Raw genomic sequence first — 20,255 nt, 5'->3', positions numbered from 1 at the left:
AGACTCACGAACCATAAGATCGTGACTTGAGCCCGAGCTGGACGCTTAACCGACTGAGCCACCAAGGCACCCCAACAGGCTATCTTAAAGTAGGGAGTAAATGGCTGATAAGAACCTCATCATAATAGAGGAGAAAGGGTTTGCTCTTAATCTGGATGAAAGCCACCAAAGAGGGCCTTGTGTACTTACTAGGGGTGCACATCCAGGCGACAGTGAACGGGCGAAAGGCTTTCTCAAGGAGGCTTTCCTTGGGCTCCTGTAATTAAGGTACAGGTTTATCTATGGACCAGACCTGCTGAGGTACGTTTGCATTCAGGAATCCCCAGATCTTGGAGTTTGCTACTTCCAATCCCCAATACTCTTCACCATAAGGTAGGGGGGTGACTGTGTCACTGTGAGATGGGGCTCAAGAATGGGAGTGCTTGTCCTTGGTCAGACCACTCTGGTTCTCGGCCCACAATGAGTCCACCATGGGCACAGGGCCCCATACCCTGAGTAGGGACCCCTGCAGGCCCCGGGGGAAAAGAGTGAGGCCAGAGACCTAGGGCTGTGGGCTGTGGAATGCAGGGATAGGGCTTGATTCCAGACCCTCGGACGCACAGTGGGGACTGTTGTAAAGATCCCTACCCTAATCATGGAGTGCGTGCTGGGGACTGGGACAGTAGCGGCCTTGCCCCTTACCCTATCAGCTTCCTGGGGTTGGGGGTGTATTCTAGGCAAGGTTGGGGGGCCCAAGAGGTCCGGGGGGATTCCCTCTGCTCCCTGACTCCTTTGCTCCCTCGTGTCCCTCAGGTCTGGGGAGTGGTGGAGGGCTCGGTCCCTGGCCACAGGGAAAGAAGGCTACATTCCAAGCAACTACGTCGCCCGAGTTGACTCCCTGGAGACAGAGGAGTAAGTATTCCGTTTTTCCTGCCCTACAGAAGGCAGTGTGGGCTCTATCAGGTTTGTTCCTGCCTCAGGGCTTTTGCACTCTCTATCTCCCCTCTCTGACACTCTTCCTAGGGATCTTGGCTTGCCTGGCTCCCTCTCACCCTTCATGTCCGAAAGAGGCCTTCCTTGACCATCCTGTCTAACGTGGATCCCTCCGGGCCTCTGTCTCTCACGGAGACCTGTTTTATTCCCTTCTGAACACTCCTCGCTAGCAAAAACAATCCTGTTTCTGTGGTTGCTCACACGTTCACTGCCTGCCTCCCCCTCCCCACAGGGGCCTTGCCTGTCTGTGACTGCATCCTGGGCACAGGCTGGCATGCAGTAGGTACTCGATACATGTTGGTTGAAGTACATGGCCTGTGCCAAAGAGGGTCTTCTGAGAGACGAGCCAGCCCACGCTTGTTCAGTCACCCTTCATTTGGCTCATTCGATAAATACACACCTGCACGTCACCAACCCTGTGCCGGACTGGGGACTGCAGGAACCAGGAAGACACAGCCCTGCCCTCAAAGAGCTCCCTGTGACCCAGCGTGCTTGGCTGCAGGCTCTTCTTTGCGTCTGTCTTGACTCTGAAAATATAGACGGTTATACGTCATTCATGCACCCAGCAGCCCCGTTCCAGGGACACTAGGTGACTCAGACAGGGTTTTTCCCTGGAGACGTTCACGGCGTGGTGGGTGGGACCGGCGAGTAAAAAGATGGCCATGCTACAGGGCGACGAAAGGGTCCAGTTCAGGACGAGCCATTCAAAAAGTTAAGACACGGCAGTCCCTACGGTTTTCTCTCCTCTGCCTCCTCCCTCTGGCTAGATGGTGTTGACGGTTTGAAATGCTGACCAGTTAAAAATGACAATGTTTGGGCTCTTTTTCCCCATCTTAAAGTCATGCTCTTGTTAGTGCATATGAAACCTCTTTGCCTTGTGAAGTCTCCCTTCTTGTGGCCGTGAGGAAGGCCCCTCTCCTACCACGGACTCTTCTGTCCTGGACCACCCCCCAGCACACCTCCTGCCTGCTGCAGCTGGGTCTTGCTTCCTTCTTCCTCCTTCTAGGCTTTCTCTTGGCACATCCAATGCTCTGCTCCCGGACTCCAAGATCTGAACACTCACCGAATCCCTGCACCACACCTCCCAGCAGCCTTGGAGGAGGCATGGCTGGTGGTACTCCTCAAGGTCAACACGCTTGCCAAGTGGGAAAGGCAGGGTGCAGACAGCATGTATGATGGGTTATCATTTGCAAACAAGGGCGATAACCTAAATGGTGGTTCTCAAACTTGAGTGCATCAGCATCACGCGGAGGGCTGGTTGAAATGCTGGTTTCTGATTCAGAACCTGGTATTTCCAGCAAGTTCTCAGGTGAGGCTGCTGCTTGTGTCCAGGTTCTCACCTTGAGAACCACTGACCTAAATAGACACAGCAGTCTTGCAGACTGCACTCACAGGTTCTTGAACCTGTATCAAGAAACTGCTAACAGAGGGTGCCTTTGGGGAGGGCCTTCCTGGCATTGGAAAGCAGAGGGGGAGGGGATCTGACTTCCTCTCCCTCCTTGAAATAAACAATGCTGTAAATGTTTCAAAATGCAAATGGAGGGGAAGGACATAGAAGAGAGTAAAAAGTCTCCCTTGCCCCCTTGTTCCCCCACCAGCCACTTCCCCTCCCCAGAAGCAAGCAGTTTTCTTATGAGTCTTCCCAAATGCTTCCTACCGTGTAAGAAAAATACATACAGCTCCCATTGTTTTACACAAGTGGAAGGTACCACGCCTGCTGTTCTGCACCTTTTGTTCAGATCCTTTCACAGCTGCAGTGTCCATTGTGTAGACGCCCTACCGCCCCCTGTCAGTGGTCATCAAAACTGCTTCCAGTCTTGTGCTATAATGACTCTCCGTGTGTATATGTCATTTCTTCCTCATGCAAGATCCCCTGGGATAACTTCCCCGGTGGGGGTGGGGGGGGCAGGGGGAGGGGGTTGCCAGGGAGACAGCTCTTACCGTGTACCCTGTTCCGTTGCTTGAAAATTTTACCACGGCAGGACTCACTCTACAAAATGAAAGCAAAGAAGGCGGGTGGGCAGTGTCTCATGGTGATTAAGAGTTAGCCTGCCTGGATTTGAATCCTGCCTCCACCACTTCCCAGCTGGGTGATGCCAGGCAAGTAGCTTGCTCTCTCTGTTCCCTCAGTTTCCTCATCCATAAAATGGGGATGATAAGGGCCACAGTTCCATGCAGTTGTTAGGTGGATGACAAGAACTTGATGAATGTTAGCTGTCTTTCTCCCCCCGTTGATGCAGAGGAAACAGAGGCCCAGAGAGGGAAAGCAACTTGCTCAAAGTCACACAGCAGGTTGGTGGCAGGTCTAAGGCCAGCTGACCTTGGGTCTGGGACTCTTTCCTTAAGAGCACACAAACCACTCCTCACCCTGCTGATGGTAGGATTTGACAGCTGCTGCTTGGACTTTCCCACTCAATATCCCAAACATCCCGGGGGAAAAATGAAAAGATCCAAGAATATGGGTCCAAGTATAAAATTATTTGAAATCTCACATTTTAGCTTGAAAATTCATGCTGAATTTATTTCTTAATGTTTATTTATTTTTGAGAGAGAGAGCGCGCACACATGAGCTGGGGAGGGACAGAGAGAGAGGGAGAGAAAGAATACCAAGCAGGTTCCACGCCATCAGCACAGAGCCCGATGTGGGGCTTGAACTCATGAACTGCACGACCATGCCCTGAGCTGAAATCAAGCCTTGGCTGTTTAACCAACTGAGCCACCCAGGTGCCCCTCTTGCTGACTTTGTATTCAACTTTACCCACAGGAGAGGATACACTGTGAAGTTTACGAATCTCAGGCCTCCACTCACATGGACCTCTGAGACCCTGAGAGGATGGTCATGTGGCCTTGTGAAATTTGCAAAAGCCAGATTTTGACCACAGTTGGTTAAGACTGCTGTTACCTTACTATTTGCGTCTTTCTATCCATCACCGTATCCCTAACACTGGGTGGCATTGGAATGACCCATGGGCATTTTGTATTTGTAATGCTGTATTCTTTTTCTTTAAAAACAGTTTTCTTTTTCTTTTCTTGTTTTTTTTTAATAGTCTTTTGGGGAGGGGGGCTCTTTCTTTTGGTATCATTTTTCTTAAAGAAATCTCCCCAAATTGCATAAGTTTCTATCTCAGCAAACTGGATTCACTCCTAGTAAAGATGTCTCTGTTTTGATTTCAAATCACCATTTGGGAATGGTGATTTTTCCCAAAAGAATCTTGTAGGAAAATGAATGCTGCAGGAAGCCAGGCACTCCGTCTCCTGGCGCCCCGTGGAGGTGGGACAGGACTGGCCTACTCCGTGGTTCACACAAGGCCCCCCACCCCTTTCCACCAGGTGGTTCTTCAAGGGCATCAGCCGGAAGGATGCGGAGCGCCAACTTCTGGCCCCGGGCAACATGCTGGGCTCCTTCATGATCCGGGACAGCGAGACCACCAAAGGTAACACAGCCCTCTCCACCCTGCCCGCCCTGCAGGGGTACCCCAGGCATGACTGGCCGCCACGCTCCCTCTGCAAATGCAATTCTGCTGAGTAACTCGCCCAGCCCACCAGACTGCCAAATTTTCTCCTGCCCTTTGCTCGAGCCTGGTTTGGGTCTTCCTAGCTTCTGTAGTTCCTGGTTGGGTCCCTAGAAGTAAGCCCCAGTGCTTGTGGACCCTTAACAAAAATATTCTAGTGAAGCTTGATCTTTACCAGCTTGTATTATTTAAAATACCCATCGCAGTATATCTTGTCCACAAAGCTGATTGCCCCTCCTTCCATAAGGAAGGGGTAGACCAGCCCGCAGGAAGAGCCCCAGGCCAGGCTCCTCTGAGACTGCTTAAACTGTCTCTTTTGATGTTTTTTGGAAGTTTTGATGTTGGCGACCTGTTTCCTGAAGTTCCTGGGCGGTGAGGTTGGTTTTCTGCAGGGCCGTTGCACGGGAAGCTAGAACAGTACCCAAAAACATCACATCACTCAAACTGGCATCAGTTGAGGCTAACTTTCCCAAAGGAAGGAATAGAAATAAGGAGTCTCGTGATGTCAGATTTCATACATGGAAGCGTGTTTACTAATATGTTTAGACTCGAAGCTGCTTGGTTCAGATTAGTCAAGTAAATTGTACAAAGTGTGACCCCACAGTACCCTAAGCAGTTTTGGGGACATCCAACAAAGGCGTCTGTGTGGTCCTCTACTCTACGGCTGGATGTCTGAATTGGCCAAGCCTGAACATGGCAGGATAACGCCACTCACAATCAGTGTTTCAGACCAGTGAATATTTAGGCTTAATTTTCTCCCACCCAACAAGCCCCCTTCAAGCCCAGGGACAAGAGAAATAGGACAAAAAGGCAAAGCTGTATACAACCCCCAGCTTCTCCTCTCCAACTGCTCCCAGGGCAGCTGGGGAATTGGTTGAGCTGGTCCATTCTGCAGATAGAGGCTGAGAAGCCAAAGAAACAACCCAGAACTGCAGGCCAGAAGGGTGAGCCTGGTTCCCTCTCACAGCTCTCCAGAGGTAGGGCCGTAGGGACCCATTTAGCCAATTTAATAAAAGTGGCAGCACGAGTGCCCTGAATCCCGTCCTGCTGTTTCTTGGATTCTGCCCCACCCCATCTAGCATCAGCCAAGCCAGCCTCACCTTGGCTGGGCAGAGTGGCAATGAGTGGGGTGGGGAGCCAGCGGCCTGGGTTTGAATCCTGGCTCTGCGGCTTACCAGCTGCGTGGCTGCAAGTGAGTTAGTGCACCTGCCTGGACCTCAGTCTCCTTGCCTGTAAAATGATGGTGCTATAAAACCTGTACCATGTGGGGTTATTCATTCATTATAATAAGTTATGTAATTCATTATATTCATATAATTACAATTCGTTGTAGAGGCTATTATTCATATTTATTCATAGTTTATTTGGACAAAGTTCTTAGGCCAGTGGCTGGCATATATGGTCACTTGTTATTCATGCAACAATTTAAACCCCTGCAAGATCCTGAGACACAGTGGAGCAGTGGAGCTCCATTGTGGTGGAGCAAACTGAGAGACAGAGAGGCTAATAGCGTGCCCAAGGACACACAGCTTGCAAATGGCAGAAGTATGGTCATGGACTGAAAGACTTGGGTGTTTCTGGTCTATGCGATGTCATGCACATTAGGTTCTATTCTTGCGGTCACAAATTACCACGAACTCTGTGGCTCAAAACAAGATAAATTTATTATCTTACAGTTCTAGAGCTCAGAAGTCTGAAATCAGTCTTGCTGGCCTCAAGTCCCGGTGTCCGCAGGGCTGGTTCCTTCTAGAGCCCTCAGGAAATAATCTGATTCCTTGCCGTCGTCAGCTTCTAGAGGCCACTGGCATTCCTTGGCTCATGGCCCCTTTCTCACTTCTCTCCAACTTTGTGTATCCATCTTCGCATGTCATACCATTGACTTCAACCTTCCCACCTCCTCTTATAAGGACCCTCGTGCTTCCATCGGGCCCACCTGGACAATCCAAAATAATGTCCCATCTCCAGATCCTAATGGAACCACATCCTCCAAGCCCCTTTACTACATAAGCTAAGAAAGTCATAGGTTCCAGCCATTAGGACATGGACATCTTGGGGGGCTGCTGTTCAGCCTACCACAATATTTCATGTTTACATTTCAATAATCAGACTGCATTTTGTTGTTGCTAATTTTTTGTTTGTTTCTGAGTAACGTATTTACCAATCCGATGTGGTGTCTTGGCTTTGTGATAGATGATAGATAGATATAGATGATAGATAGATAGATAAATGAGAGCCAACATTTACTGAGTGTTCACATCTTGAGTGCTATATTGCATTACTTCTTTTATTTTAATTAATTGATTAATTAATTAATTTATTTATGAGAGAGAGAGAACAAGCAGGGGAGGGGCAGAGAGAGAGGGAGACACAGACTCCAAAGCAGGCTCCAGGCCCTGAGCTGTCAGCACAACGCCCGACACGGGGCCTGAACCCACGAACCGTGAGATCATGACCTGAGCTGAAGTCGGACGCTTAACCGACTGAGCCACCCAGGCGCCCCAGCATTACATCTTTTAATCCTCAGGCAATGTGATAAAGTAGGGGGAGTGATGGTGACCAATCCCATCTCACAGATGAGGAAGCCGAGGCACACAGCGGTGACATAGCACTTGTTCAGAGTCTGTCCGCTGGACATGGAGGAGGCTGGACAAGAACCCAGACGGCCTGACTCCACAGCCCACTCTTAACTCGACTCCACTGCCCAGGTGCCCACACAGTGTCAGCAGTGGCCTTACAGGGGTGTCGGGAGGGGGTGTCAGAGTGCTAACACGAGGTGGCAAGGCTGAGACCCCACTCCTGAAGGATTTCTCTCTGGCCAATGCAGGAAGCTACTCTCTGTCAGTGCGAGACTACGACCCCCAGCACGGGGACACGGTGAAACATTACAAGATCCGGACCCTGGACAGTGGGGGCTTCTACATCTCCCCACGGAGCACCTTCAACACCCTGCAGGAGCTGGTGGCTCACTACAAGAGTGAGTCCTGCCCAGGGCTGCGTCCCAACCAGCGTGGACTCGTCTCTCAAGAATCCTAGTGAAGGGTGCCCTGTAGCCTCTAAGGCCTGCTGAGCTCTTCCTGACCCTCCCCAGACAAATAGTTGCTGTGAGGGTTTTTTTTAATGTTTAGTTTTGAGAGAGAGAGAGAGACAGAGATAGAGAGAGAGAGAGAGACAGAGCGTGAGTGGGGAAGGGGCAGAGAGAGAGAGGAAGACACCGAATCCGAAGCAGGCTCCAAGCTCCGAGCTGTCAGCACAGAGCCCGACCCGCGGCTCCAACTTATAAACCACGAGATGATGACCTGAGCCGAAGTCGGACGCCTAACCGACAGAGCCACCCAGGCGCCCTGACAAATAGTTGCTTTGATTCTCCTGAAGTCTCAGGCTTGTTGAGCAGGAGGGTCAAGGTGGCGTCTTGGGAATGTCCCCGATGGTAGCAGCCACAGGCAGAGGACAAGGCAGGGAGGCCTCCAAGGGGAACCCTCTAGCTGGCTGCCCTCCACTAACCAAGGGCTCTGTTCCAGAGGGGAGTGATGGACTCTGCCAGAAGCTGATAGTGCCCTGCGTGTCTTCCAAGCCCCAGAAGCCATGGGAGAAAGATGCCTGGGAGATCCCACGGGAATTACTCAAGCTAGAGAAGAAACTTGGAGCCGGGCAGTTTGGGGAAGTCTGGATGGGTAAGGATCCAGGGCCAGAGGGTGGAGGGAGGGCAGAAAGACAAGGAGGTCTTTGCTTCCAGGAACGGACTGAGGCAAAGTGGGGATGCCACCGGGTGTAAGGGGAGATTTGAATAATAACCATAAAGGAGCAATTCCTTTGATAGCAACCACATTGTCCTGCTATGCAAACACCGATTTGCCTTGGAGGCCAGGCTTGTTGGGGTCCAGGTCTTCCTTCTGGGAAGGAGGAGTCCTGGATGAGGAATCTGCTTCCTTGTGTGGAGCTGGAACAGTCCACCAGTCTGGGGTGGAGATAACCAGAGGCCTCCTAGGATGATCAAAAAGTGGGGAAATGTAGTTTGGAGATTTTCAGGTAAGTTCAATGTTGCCAACTGATGAACAAGCTGCCCTGAGCGCTCGTCATGTGCCCAGCGCCATGCGAAGGCATCGTGGGACACCCAAAAGGCAGGCTGTCCTGCCCCTAATAACTTGAGAACAGCAGTGCCTTCTCTGCAGGATGTGGGGTAGAGGCCTGGCCAGTGCCCGGTGCACTCCACCACGTTCCAAATGGGAGCGAAGGTGACTTACAGAGATGCAAACAATTCAGCCAGAAAAAATAAGTTTAAATTTCATGTATTTCAAATACATTTACTAAGACCCTGTTGTGTGCCAGGTATTGAATAAGAGAATGTGGCAGAGAAAGTATAGAGAAGAATGTAAAATGGATCTGGGTGATAAGGTTAGAAAACCAAAAATATTATGTAAGGCCTTAGACCCTCACCACAGGAAGACCTCAGATCTGGATTCGAGCTTCCTGGCAGCCAAGGCAAAAATGGAAACACAAGTAATTATGAGATTTACAAGATCAACAAGATGAAGCAGGGGTGTGGTGGGTTGGGTCCCTGTGGTGGGCGGGGGGGGGGGGGGGGGGTTGGGTGCTTGAGAGACTGATTGATAGATAGGCAGGCTGATTGGTGCACAAAAAGGAAGGGGGAGTTTGGTGGATGAGGAGGTGGGCAAAGCGGGCAAGGCCAAATTATGCAGGGCCTTGTGGACTGTGATATGGCTGGTGTTTATTTTGAGAGCAGTGTTCAGATTAAAATATTTTAAGCAAAGATAGTGTGTATGTATGATTATGTGTGAAAGCAAAAGTGATGTGTGTGTGTGTGCACATGCGTGTGCAAGTAATAACTGAGCGTTGTTTTGAGGTGATTCTTGAATCCTGACAACAGCCCTTCAAAGGCAGTACTGATCCTTTCCACTTGGCAGATGAGGAAACCACAGCTCAGAGAGGTCAAGTGACTTACCCAAGGGCACACAGCCAGGAAGTGGTGAACTAGCCTTCAAGCTGCATCTTTCTGAGGCCAAAGCCTTTCCCTTTCTGAGGACTGAGATAAGCAGGGAAGGCTTTCTGGAGGAGGCAGGCCTGCAGCAGGGCCTCCCAGAGCTGTGGGGAAAGAGCAGTGGGTTCTGACCACCTTTCCTGTTCTCTCTCCTGCTCCAGCCACCTACAACAAGCACACCAAGGTGGCCGTGAAGATGATGAAGCCAGGGAGCATGTCCGTGGATGCCTTCCTGGCAGAGGCCAACCTGATGAAGACTCTGCGGCATGATAAGCTGGTGAAACTGTATGCAGTGGTCACCAAGGAGCCCATCTACATCATCACAGAGTTCATGGCCAAAGGTGCTGCCCTCTGGGGGCTGGGGATGCAGGCCGTGGCTCATACTAGTCGATTACGGACTCAGAGGTGACTCTGACATGGCTCTTGCCCTCAAGATGCCCCTGGTCTGGCCAGGAGCTCTTCTTGAACTTGAGTACTTGGGCCTCCATTGGCAGTGAGTGGCCCAGCCCTCCTGGTTCATGGGGTAAAATCATGGTAAGGGGATGCCAGAGGACGGGGAGCTCACGGAGCTACAGGAGAGGGCAGTATGGCCAGAGCCCCGCTGGGTAATGCTAGAAGAGGCTTAAGCCTTCGAGGCTGGGGGCAGCTCCCTGCCTCACCAGCCATCCCTCCTGTGTGGACCATGCTCTGGAAAAGAGTTGGCCAAGCACTCGTTCCGAGCTGCCCGCACCCGGCCGACCCGTGTTTCTCAGGGAGTTTTTTTAGGCCACCACTCCACAACCATTTTCAATCCCTGCCCATTTTTCTATAAACAGCAGCACGTCACGCAACCTCATTTAGTGCAATCTTGAAACCTGAAAACGCGTTTCATTTTCTAAATACACAGTTATGCCGGCGCCCTAAAGCCATGGCCCCGGTCCACCAGGCTCAGAAAGCTCTCTCTCCGTCAAAAGAAATAGTGATTGCCCCCCGGTCTAGGAATCACAAAGTCATCTTTAAAAACACTCAAATTGTATGTCTCAAACACAAGGAGTGGCAAGTAAGTGTTTTTATTGAAGTCCATCACAACGAACAACTTTAACCATACACCAAAACAGTGACCGCAGTCCTGTGGCTTCCCCCCCCCCCGCTCCCCCACAGGAAGCCTGCTGGACTTCCTGAAAAGCGTAGAGGGCAGCAAGCAGCCATTGCCAAAGCTCATCGACTTCTCAGCGCAGGTGAGAGTCTGATGGGGAAGTGGGGGGAGGGGACAGGAATTCAATGATTTATGTAACACGTTCTCATTGGACACGTGCTGTAATAATAGCACGCAATCATAGCTAACATGTACTGAGCGCTCAGAACAACAGTCCAGCTGAGCCTCCAACAACGCGAGTGAACTGTGGCAGGTCCACTTATAAGTGGGTTCTTTTTTTTTTTTTTAACTTTTTCTTTACATTTATTTATTTTTGATATAGAGAGACAGAGCACGAGTGGGGGAGGGGTAGAGAGAGAAGGAGACACAGAATCCAAAAGCAGCCTCCAGGCTCCGAGCTGTCAGCCCAGAGCCTGACACGGGGCTCGAGCTCACCAACCCCAAGATCATTACCTGAGCCAAAACTAAGAGCCAGATGCTTAACCGACTGAGCCACCCAGGTGCCCCGCGGATTCTTTTTTATAGAGTACAGTACCGTAAATGTATGTTCTCTTTCTTATGATTTCCTTAATACCATTTCTCTTCTCAGGCTTGTTTTATTGTAAGAACACAGGATATAATACGCATAACATACAAAACACGTATTAACCAATTGTTTATGTTATCGGTAAGGCTTCCTGTCAATAGTAGGCTATTAGTAGTTAGGTTTTGGGGGGAGTCAGAAGTTATATGTGGATTTCTGACTGTGTGGGGGTTGGTGCCCCTGACCCTGTGTTGTTCAAGGGTCAACTGTGTACTTAAAAAAAAGGGTTTTTTTACATTTATTTATTTTTGAGAAACAGAGTGAGACAAAGTGTGAGCAGGGGAGGGGCAGAGAGAGAAGGAGACACAGAATCTGAAGCAGGCTCCAGGCTCCAAGCTGTCAGCACAGAGCCTGACACGGGGCCCAAACTCGTCAACCGTGAGATCATGACCTGAGCCGAAGTCAGACGCTCGACCAACTGAGCCACCCAGACGCTCCAACTGTATACTTTTTATGTGTCTTGTAGGTACTGGTTCATCCAGTCCTCACATGAACCTTAGAGAGTGGGATTTTTATGACCTGTTCTTATGGAACAGACTACTCCAAAGCTTAGTAGCTTGAATTAACAGTAATGTATTATTTCTTGTGATTCTGTGGGTTGACTGGGGTTGGCTGGGTGGTTCTTCTGTTCCACATGGTGAAACTGAGGTCACTCATTTCTGCTGAGAACTTGCCTGGGGCTAGAATGGCCAACATGGCGGCTCATCCTCCAGGGTCTCTCTCCTGTGGACCTTCGTCACTTGATAGCCAGTCAGAGCTTCTTTACAGCATGGTGGCTCGGTTCCAAGAAGGAGTATTCCAACAGGTCTAGCTCTATGTGCAAGGCCTTATGAATCCTCTCCTCCTATCATGCTTGCCACTGTTTCATTGGCCAAAGTATGGCCCACAGCCCAGTCCAGACTCAGTGTGGGAGGGGACTGCACAAGGGCATGAGTCCCAAGACACACAGTCCATTGGGGGCCACCAGTGTAGCAGTCTGGCCACAGATAGGTAATTGTTATCCCATTTTCCAGAATAGGAAATTAAGGCATAGAGAGGAAACTGAGGCCCAGTGAGGTTAAGTAGTTTGCCTAAATCACTGTGTTGATTTGGGGGGATATGGCAGTGAATGAAAAGGAGAGTATTTCTCTCCTCCCAGAGTTTAGAGACATTAAACAACTGACTCTCTGAAAGAGCCATTACCCAAGTGATCCTGGCTCAGTGTCAAAAGAAAGCAGTATCCAGCAAAACAAATAATGTACACAAACCACAGAAGCACTCTTAAAATCCCAATTTCTTTCTCATCTTCCCTTTACTCTTTGCAGCTCTTCTTACCCGCGGCCTGAGTGCTTTTCACTTCTGTCCTCTGTCATCCTCTCCTCTCTGTGGGAAACCGGGAGGAAAGGGATGCTGTGGGAGTACATGGCTAGAGCATTTATCATGGTCCAGGAGCAACCCAAGAGGTCTTCCCAGAGGAAGAGGCTTCTAGGCTGAATCCTTAAGGGTGAGTGGAAATTAGGCAGCTGAAATGGAGAGAGAAGGGTATTCTAGATAGAAGAAACAGCCTGTGCCAAAGCCCAAGGGGGAAAAACAAAAGAGCTGGGCCTGGTCAGTTGGAATCTGGGATTGGCAAAGATAAAGGGGGTGTGGTTTACAGCCTGGAGGGTGTTAAGTGAGCCGTGCCTAGGGCCTAGGGCTGTGTCTTCTGGAGATCTTTAAGGCAGAACTCATTTGAGTATGAAAATCCCAATGGTGGGGGAGGGGATGTCCAGAGGTATAAAGAAAAAGAGGCCTTGAATTTTTTTCTAATGTTTATTTTTGAGAGAGAGAGTCAGACAGACAGAGCATGAGTTGGGGAGGGTCAGAGAGAGAGGGAGACACAGAATTTGAGGCAGGATTCAGGCTCTGAGCTGTTAGCACAGAGCTCGATGCAGGGCTTAAACTCACGAACATCGAGACTGTGACCTGAGCCGAAGTCAGACACTTAACCGACTGAGCTACCCAGGCACCCCAAAAAAAGGCTTTAAGTTTTGGAGCCTGGAATGCCAGAGGCACATGGAAATCTAGGCCTGATATTTATTTTCACTGTAATGGTCCCTGTCCCTAGGCAAACAATAGTCTGGCCTGTAACTAAATTATAACCATCAGACTGGCAAGTAATCTTGCTGGGGGAGAGTCAGGCTGGGCAGAAGCCACTCTCCCTGTTTCACAGATGGGAAAACAGAAACCAAGGGAGCGAAAGAGGTTCCTGGCCCTTGTATGTCCAGGGCAGAGGGTCTGGGGATAGGAAGGAGGCAACCTGGGGACCTGGTCTTCACCTCCAGTCCTAGAGAGGCAGATTGTGCAGTAGAAGATGCCCCAGCCCTGTCACCAACTGGCCGTCTGGGCCTCAGATCTACCATGAACCTGAGTGTCTTCATTTGTCAAATGAGGGAATTAGACCACATCTGTACTTTTCAAGTTCAAAAGCCCTTTTTTAAGCCATAATTCTGTTGATGAAAGGAAATCTTATATAGCAGCTGAATATTTTGTTTAATTTTTTTAAAAATGTTTTTATTTATTTTTGAGAGAGAGAGAGAGAAAGAGACAGAGCATGAATGGGGGTGGGGCAGAGAGAGAGGGAGACACAGAATCTGAAGCAGGCTCCAGGCTCTGAGCTGTCAGCACAGAGCCTGACGTGAGGCTCAAACTCACGACCTGAGGCAAAGTCAGATGCTCAACCGACTGAGCCACCCAGGTGTCCCAGGAGCCAAATATTTTAAAACAGACTGGCTCTGATTGAAGAGGGTGCCCTTTGCTTTGTCCCGTCACCCACAAGACGACCTTGAGGTATCAGTAGGATTCGGTTTGAAGAGCCCGGAGCTGGAACAGCCCTACAGACCCTTCCAGCCCTAATTCTGTGGGTTCCCTGATAACTCTCAGAAGTAAACCCAAGTTTTAATGCTCAACATCAAGGCAGCCTGCTTGGTGCTTATGAAATCTCACCCCCTCAGCAACTCCTAGTTCTTAGACCACCCCTGAGCCCAGGGAACCTCTTCGTTACTCATTCAGGTGACAAACCCTTGAGAAGCCACGCTGTGTAGGTACATGGGCGGAGGAGTCACACAGAGTTTTGGTATTGATCCCAGTTCTGCCTGTGTAGCTTGGAGAAAGTTGCTTAAGCTCTCTGAATGCCACTTTCCTCAACAGGGAGCATGAATAGCCACTGTTAAAGTGGATACTTACGCGCCAGACACTGCTGTAAACCCTTGATGCAGGCATGGAGGATTAATCCTCACATGACCCCTCAGAAGCAGGTTCTATTGTCGTCCTCCTTTTACAGAGAAGAAAAGGAAGGCACAGAGGAGTGAAGTAGCTTGCTTGAGATCACAGAGCTGTGGGGCTCAGGCTGAGCTGGTCCAACTCCAGAGTCACTGAGGCATCAACCTCTACTATCTCCCAAATTGGGTTAATCCCACCTGCCCCACTGAGCATATGTGAAAATCAATAACGTGCATGTCTGCCTGTGGGCACTAAAAAAATGGTAACTGGTAGCATGAGTGCCTGTTCTTTCAAATCTAAGGCCACAAATCCAGGTAGAGTAATGGATTAGTGCACAGATGCTGAGCTGGGCTTTTGGGGTTCCAATCCTGGTCTCCACTTGGACCAGTTACTTATTTCTCTAGGATTAACCTTTCTTGCCTGGGAAATATGGCTGATAGCAATCGTGCCTCCGCCCAGAGCACAGAGTAAATGCGATCTCAGCTCAAGTATCATCTTCCGATAAATGAATAAACGACAATGTTTTCCATTAACATAATAACCCTTGTTAACTCTTCTGTCGTCTAAGGACTCCTGATAAATGTCCCCCTCCCCCCGCCCCGGCAAGACCTTGTCTCAGCTCCCCCCTAGCCTGCGATTCCCAACAAAAGCACAGTCTCAAGTTTTGGCTGGAAAGCTTGAAGCCTCACACCTCAGTTCCAGTAGCCGTGGGTGCCCCCTGCTGGCCACTCCCCAAAAGTGTGCCCCCCACTTGCCTCTGACCTTGAGTAGGCCTGTTTTGGTTTGGTCTGTCTTGCCAGCTCCCCTGTCCCACCCCCAAAATCTCACCAGATTGCACCCAGCTGCAATCCTCCAAAACAGTCCTCCAGTTCTGCAGTAATTGGAGGCAACGTGGGGCACAGGTATTGGAAATCCACAGACTGGTTTGAATCCGGCATTCAAAATTTTCCTGGTTGTATGATCTGGAAAGTGTCCCCCCTCTATAAAACATATAAACGTATTATAATGAGACCTGGCCCAAGGAGCTCAAAGCCCAATTTGTAAACTGTAAGTACTGTTTTCTGGGTGTCTGGGAGCTCATTATAAACCTCTTTATGAGAGTTAAACGCACAAACCCTTGTAAGTGGAAAATGTCTCTGAGGAAAAAAATCCCACATCTTTCTGTCAGAGGCTTCCAGGGACCCATTCACTGTGAATAAGAATCCTCCATACAGGGGCACCTGGCTGGCTCAGTTGGAAACGCATGCAACTCTCGATCTCGGTGTCATGAGTTCAAGACCCATGTAGAGATTACTTAAAAAAGATTTTTTTAACTTAAAAAAAAAAGAATCTTCCATATATCTATTATTCATTCAGCAGCCATAATGGCATTAAAATATGTATCAGGCCATGTCATACTCCTGCTCCAGTCCTTCTACCATCCTCCCATTGCACTCAGAATACAGTCCAACCCCTCTTCAAACCTAGAAGGTTCTTCACAATCAGCCGCCTCCCTTTCAACTTCAACTCCATGTGGCAACTTCTGCTCAGCCCCCTGTTCCATGAACACCCAAACTCATTCCTACCTCTGGGCCTTTGCATATGATGTTCTTGCTGCCAGGAATACTCTTATTTGACACACTTAGTACCACCACTTGGATCTTTGCCAAAACTTCACCTCCTCAAAGCAGCCTTCCCTGACCACCCAATCCAAAACAGCCCTCTACACTTCATGTCCTGCTACTCTGCTTTATCCTTTATGGCACTTACCGCCACCTGCAGGGGCATTGCCTGCCTCAGCACCTGCTCAAGTAATAGGTCTGGCACCAGGGAGACACTCAGTAGATTTTTCTTGAATGAATAAATGAATTTTCCCCACCCAAGCTTGAGAATGAAGAAGGTACAAGAGATATACAGCAGAATATGACATTAGCCTAGGTTGTCCCCAGAAAGAGGGCTGGGGATGAAAGTACCTCACAGTATCCTGGTGTGTGTGTGGGCGGGGGAGGCTCCTGGGAAAATAATGCCATTGCTTTCTCCTCTAAGTAGTCTCTGGGAGTTTGGGAACCCTAGAGAAAAACCCCCAAAGAGAACCAGGCCCTGAGATTCCCCCCAGCCTGGACATGAAGGTAGAGAGATGCCAACCTGAGCTCAGGACCCTTCCATAAGAAAGGGGGAGCTGCGTGCACACACTTCCCCGTTTTCTCAAACTTGGACGCTCCTCTTGTGTTTTGGGGTGGGACCCACCTTGGGCTGGGCCACTTGTGAGGATGAAGTTGTCTGTTTTGGGTGGAGATTGCAGAAGGCATGGCCTTCATCGAGAAGAGGAACTACATTCACCGAGATCTCCGAGCCGCCAACATCCTGGTCTCTGCGTCCCTGGTGTGCAAGATTGCCGACTTTGGCCTGGCGCGTGTCATTGAGGACAATGAATACACGGCCCGGGAAGGTAGGGAGCGCCGCCCAGGGACCGTGGGGCCACTTGGGTGGGCTGTGAGTGCTGAGAGTTGAGACATGTGTCTGTCCTGGCACCAGCTCGTCATAAAGCTTGATGGAGTCCTTCTGGATAGAGTCTCCAGGCCTGTAGTCTCACCCAGTGGCTCTGATCAATTTTAGGTTGCGCTAGCCAAGTGCATGTTGGATTTAAGGGGAGGGCAACTTTGTGGGTAATAGATGAAAACTGGGAAAAATCCAAATGTCCATAAGTAGTAGAATGGATATATAAGTTGTGGTACATTCATGTAATATAATGTTATGCAGCAATGGAAAATTCCAAACCAGTGCTACATGCAAAAGTCGTTGCAGGATGGCTCCATTTATATAAAATTCAGAAACAGGCAAACTCGGGTATGAATAGCAACATTATTCACAACAGCCAGAAAGTGGAAGCAACAACAGAATATTGTTCAGCCACAAAAAAGGAACGAAGTACTGATACATGCTAACCGTGGATACACTTTCAAAACATGTTAAGTGAAAGAAGCCAGACACCAGGATGGCACATTGTATGATTCCATTTATACGAGGCCTTGAGGACCCTACTCTTCAGGGGCTGTGGTTCACTGGAGTATCAGCTGAATCAACGAGGGGTCCCAGAGTGTCAGCTCCCCCGCCACACCCCACACCCCTGTGCCTGTTCCTCTCCACTCTAGATATCTGTCCTGAGGATAGATACCCCTTGCTTCCGCGGAGGCGGGACTGAAGGGTGTGCCCCTGTCCTGTTCCCTAGCACACACCCAGCCCTGACTGCTCCCAGACTCTCGCTGACTCTGCTCTGTCCAACCCCACAGGGGCCAAGTTCCCCATCAAGTGGACGGCTCCTGAGGCCATCAACTTTGGCTCTTTTACCATCAAATCAGACGTCTGGTCCTTTGGTATTCTGTTGATGGAGATCGTCACCTATGGCCGGATCCCTTACCCAGGTAGGGAAGGGGGCATCAGCTGCGACTGCTTCCATGGCCCAGCCTGGGTCCCTTCACTTGTCGGTGTGTCCATTCAGGCAGAGATCTTGATCCTTGCCCCCAACCTCCCCTCACCTGCCCCATCTCAGTTCAATGTACCACCATCACCCAATTTCTTAGGCTGAAAATCTGGGAGCTTCCTTGGTCCTTCCTTTTCTCTCACGCCTTGCTACATCCAAGCAGTCACAAGATTCTGGCCATTTGACTCCAAAATACACACCCAGGGGCACCTGAGTGGCTCAGTTGGTTAAACAACTGACTCTTGGTTTTGGCTCAGGTTATGATCCACGGTTCTTGAGTTCGAGCCCTGCAGTGCAGAGCCTGCTTGGGATTCTCTCTCTTTGCCCCTCTCCTGCTCATGCTCACTCTCTCTCTCTCAAAATAAATACACTTAAAAAAATACACATCCACTTTTTTTTTAATGTTTATTTTTGAGCATCATGATCTCACAGTTCGTGGGTTCAAGACCGGTGTCAGGCTCTGTGCTGACAGCTCAGAGCCTGGAGCCTGTTTCAGATTCTGTGTATCCCTCCCTCTGTCCCTCCCCCGCTCATGCTCTGTCTCTCTCTCAAAAATAAATATTAAAATTTTTTTTTAATTTTCCCCACCAGACACTGAGCTCTATGAAGCCAGAAAACATGTCTATATTCCTCATTAATATATCTGCACTGCTCACCTCTGTGCTTGGCACACAGTCGATACTTAATAACTATTTGTTGAATGGATGACTGTATCCCCAATGTCTATGGGCAGCACCCTATGCTGAACAGACCACGTAGGTACAGGTATACCCAACATGTAGATTGCCCAAGACTCAGTAAATAATCTCATTTTCTGTTCCTTTTTGGTCAGGGTGTGTCCTTATGGATCTGTAGCCAGAACACTGGGGAGAAGGGGAAAGGTAGATATAAAGGGTCCCTGAGTTTATGTTCTTGCCCCATCCTCGATTACACTTTGAGAAATTCACTTCGCTTCTTCTACCCCAGTGTTCTCACTTTTTAAAAATATAGGCAATGACATCAACCTTGCAGAAGTGGTTATGAAGATGAGAAATAGGGGCAGCTGGGTGACTCAGTCAGTTAAGCATCCAACTCTTGATTTTGGTTTAGGTCATGGTCCGCGGTGTGTGAGTTAGAGCCCCGCACTGGGCTCTGTGCTGAGAGCGCAGTCTGCTTGGGATTCTTAAAAAAAAAATTTAATTTTAAAATTAAAAAAAAATTAAATGTCTTTAAAAAAAATTTAAAGGGGGCACCTGGGTGGCTCAGTTGGTTGAGCTTCTGACTTCGGCTCAGGTCATGATCTCACGGTTCGTGAGTTCAAACTCCACATCAGGCTTGTTGCTGTCAGCACAGAGCCCGCTTCAGATCCTCTGGCCCTCTCTCTCTGCCCCTCCCCCGTTTGCACTCTCTCGAAAATAAATTAAAAAGACATTTTTGAAAAGATTAGAAATAAAAGATGTAGATACTTGGTTCATTCATCACTATTGATCAAATACCTACTATGTGTTGGGCACTGAGGATACAGTGAGAGATGAGGTCTCTGCTCGTAAGGAGCACATCCTAGCCATGGAGCACATCCAGGCTAGCGTGTCATCCTAGGCTCTCCATCTCAGCTGGAGATCACTGCTGAGGAGAATATGAAGCAGGACGTGTGTGAGGGAGTGACATGGGGCACCTGTGAGAGAGGGTGACGTGGGGCTCCCCAGCACCTGTCAGAGCAGGTCATATGTGACTTGAAAGACAGCTCAGTGAGGATCTAGAGAAAAGATTCCAGGGAGAAGGCATTGCTTTGCTAGCTCTTAGGCCCAGAGGTGTGCCTGAAGAAAAGCAAGGAAGCCTGGTAGCTGGAGACAAGGAATGAGAGCAGATGGTGAACAATGAGGTTGGCAGGGACCAGATCAGGTAGGGCCCATGGTCATGGCGAAGGGTGTGGATTGTGGATGTTAGTCTAAGTGTACGGGAGCCATTGGAGAGTCTGGAGCAGGGAAGTAGCATCATCTGATTTCCATCTTTAAGTGATGCTTTGGTTCAGCATGGAGAGTGGGTTGGGGGCTGGGGAGAAGGTAACAGCCACAGCAGTGGGGACAGGGAGAGGTGGTAGAGACAGACGCAAGTTGATGGGTTGATACTACATTTCAGAAGAAGGAAAAATGTGACTTGCTGATGTGGAAGGTGAGACAGAGAGAGAGAGGGAGGAGAACCAAGGTCGACCCTCTTGGTTTTTGTGGAGCAGCTGGGTAGATGTTGGTGGATGGTCTAGGGATAGAACTTCAAGAGTTCTGGTTTAGCCCTGTTAAATTTGACGTGACTTGTAATATCCAAGTAAAGATGTTCAAAGAAGCACTTGGATGTATGAGTTTGGTGCTCCAGACTGGTAA

The 20,255-nt window shown here is 49.4% G+C and overlaps 1 protein-coding gene across 1 annotated transcript in view; it reads left to right on the top strand.

The window, feature by feature from the left end:
• The window catches only part of HCK (HCK proto-oncogene, Src family tyrosine kinase), a 43,818-nt gene that overhangs the window by 19,434 nt on the left and 4,129 nt on the right, over positions 1–20,255 (top strand). Inside the window, exons 5-12 of the mRNA XM_049650026.1 lie at positions 793–891; positions 4,303–4,406; positions 7,309–7,458; positions 8,003–8,155; positions 9,642–9,821; positions 10,621–10,697; positions 16,713–16,866; positions 17,708–17,839. Of these exons, the coding sequence (XP_049505983.1) occupies positions 793–891; positions 4,303–4,406; positions 7,309–7,458; positions 8,003–8,155; positions 9,642–9,821; positions 10,621–10,697; positions 16,713–16,866; positions 17,708–17,839 (1,049 nt within the window). The remainder of the gene's footprint in view (positions 1–792; positions 892–4,302; positions 4,407–7,308; positions 7,459–8,002; positions 8,156–9,641; positions 9,822–10,620; positions 10,698–16,712; positions 16,867–17,707; positions 17,840–20,255) is intronic.

This window comes from Panthera uncia (genome assembly GCF_023721935.1).
Source record: "Panthera uncia isolate 11264 chromosome A3 unlocalized genomic scaffold, Puncia_PCG_1.0 HiC_scaffold_11, whole genome shotgun sequence".
NCBI classification, from domain to species: Eukaryota; Metazoa; Chordata; class Mammalia; order Carnivora; family Felidae; genus Panthera; species Panthera uncia.
This window is presented reverse-complemented; position numbering and strand designations above follow the sequence as displayed.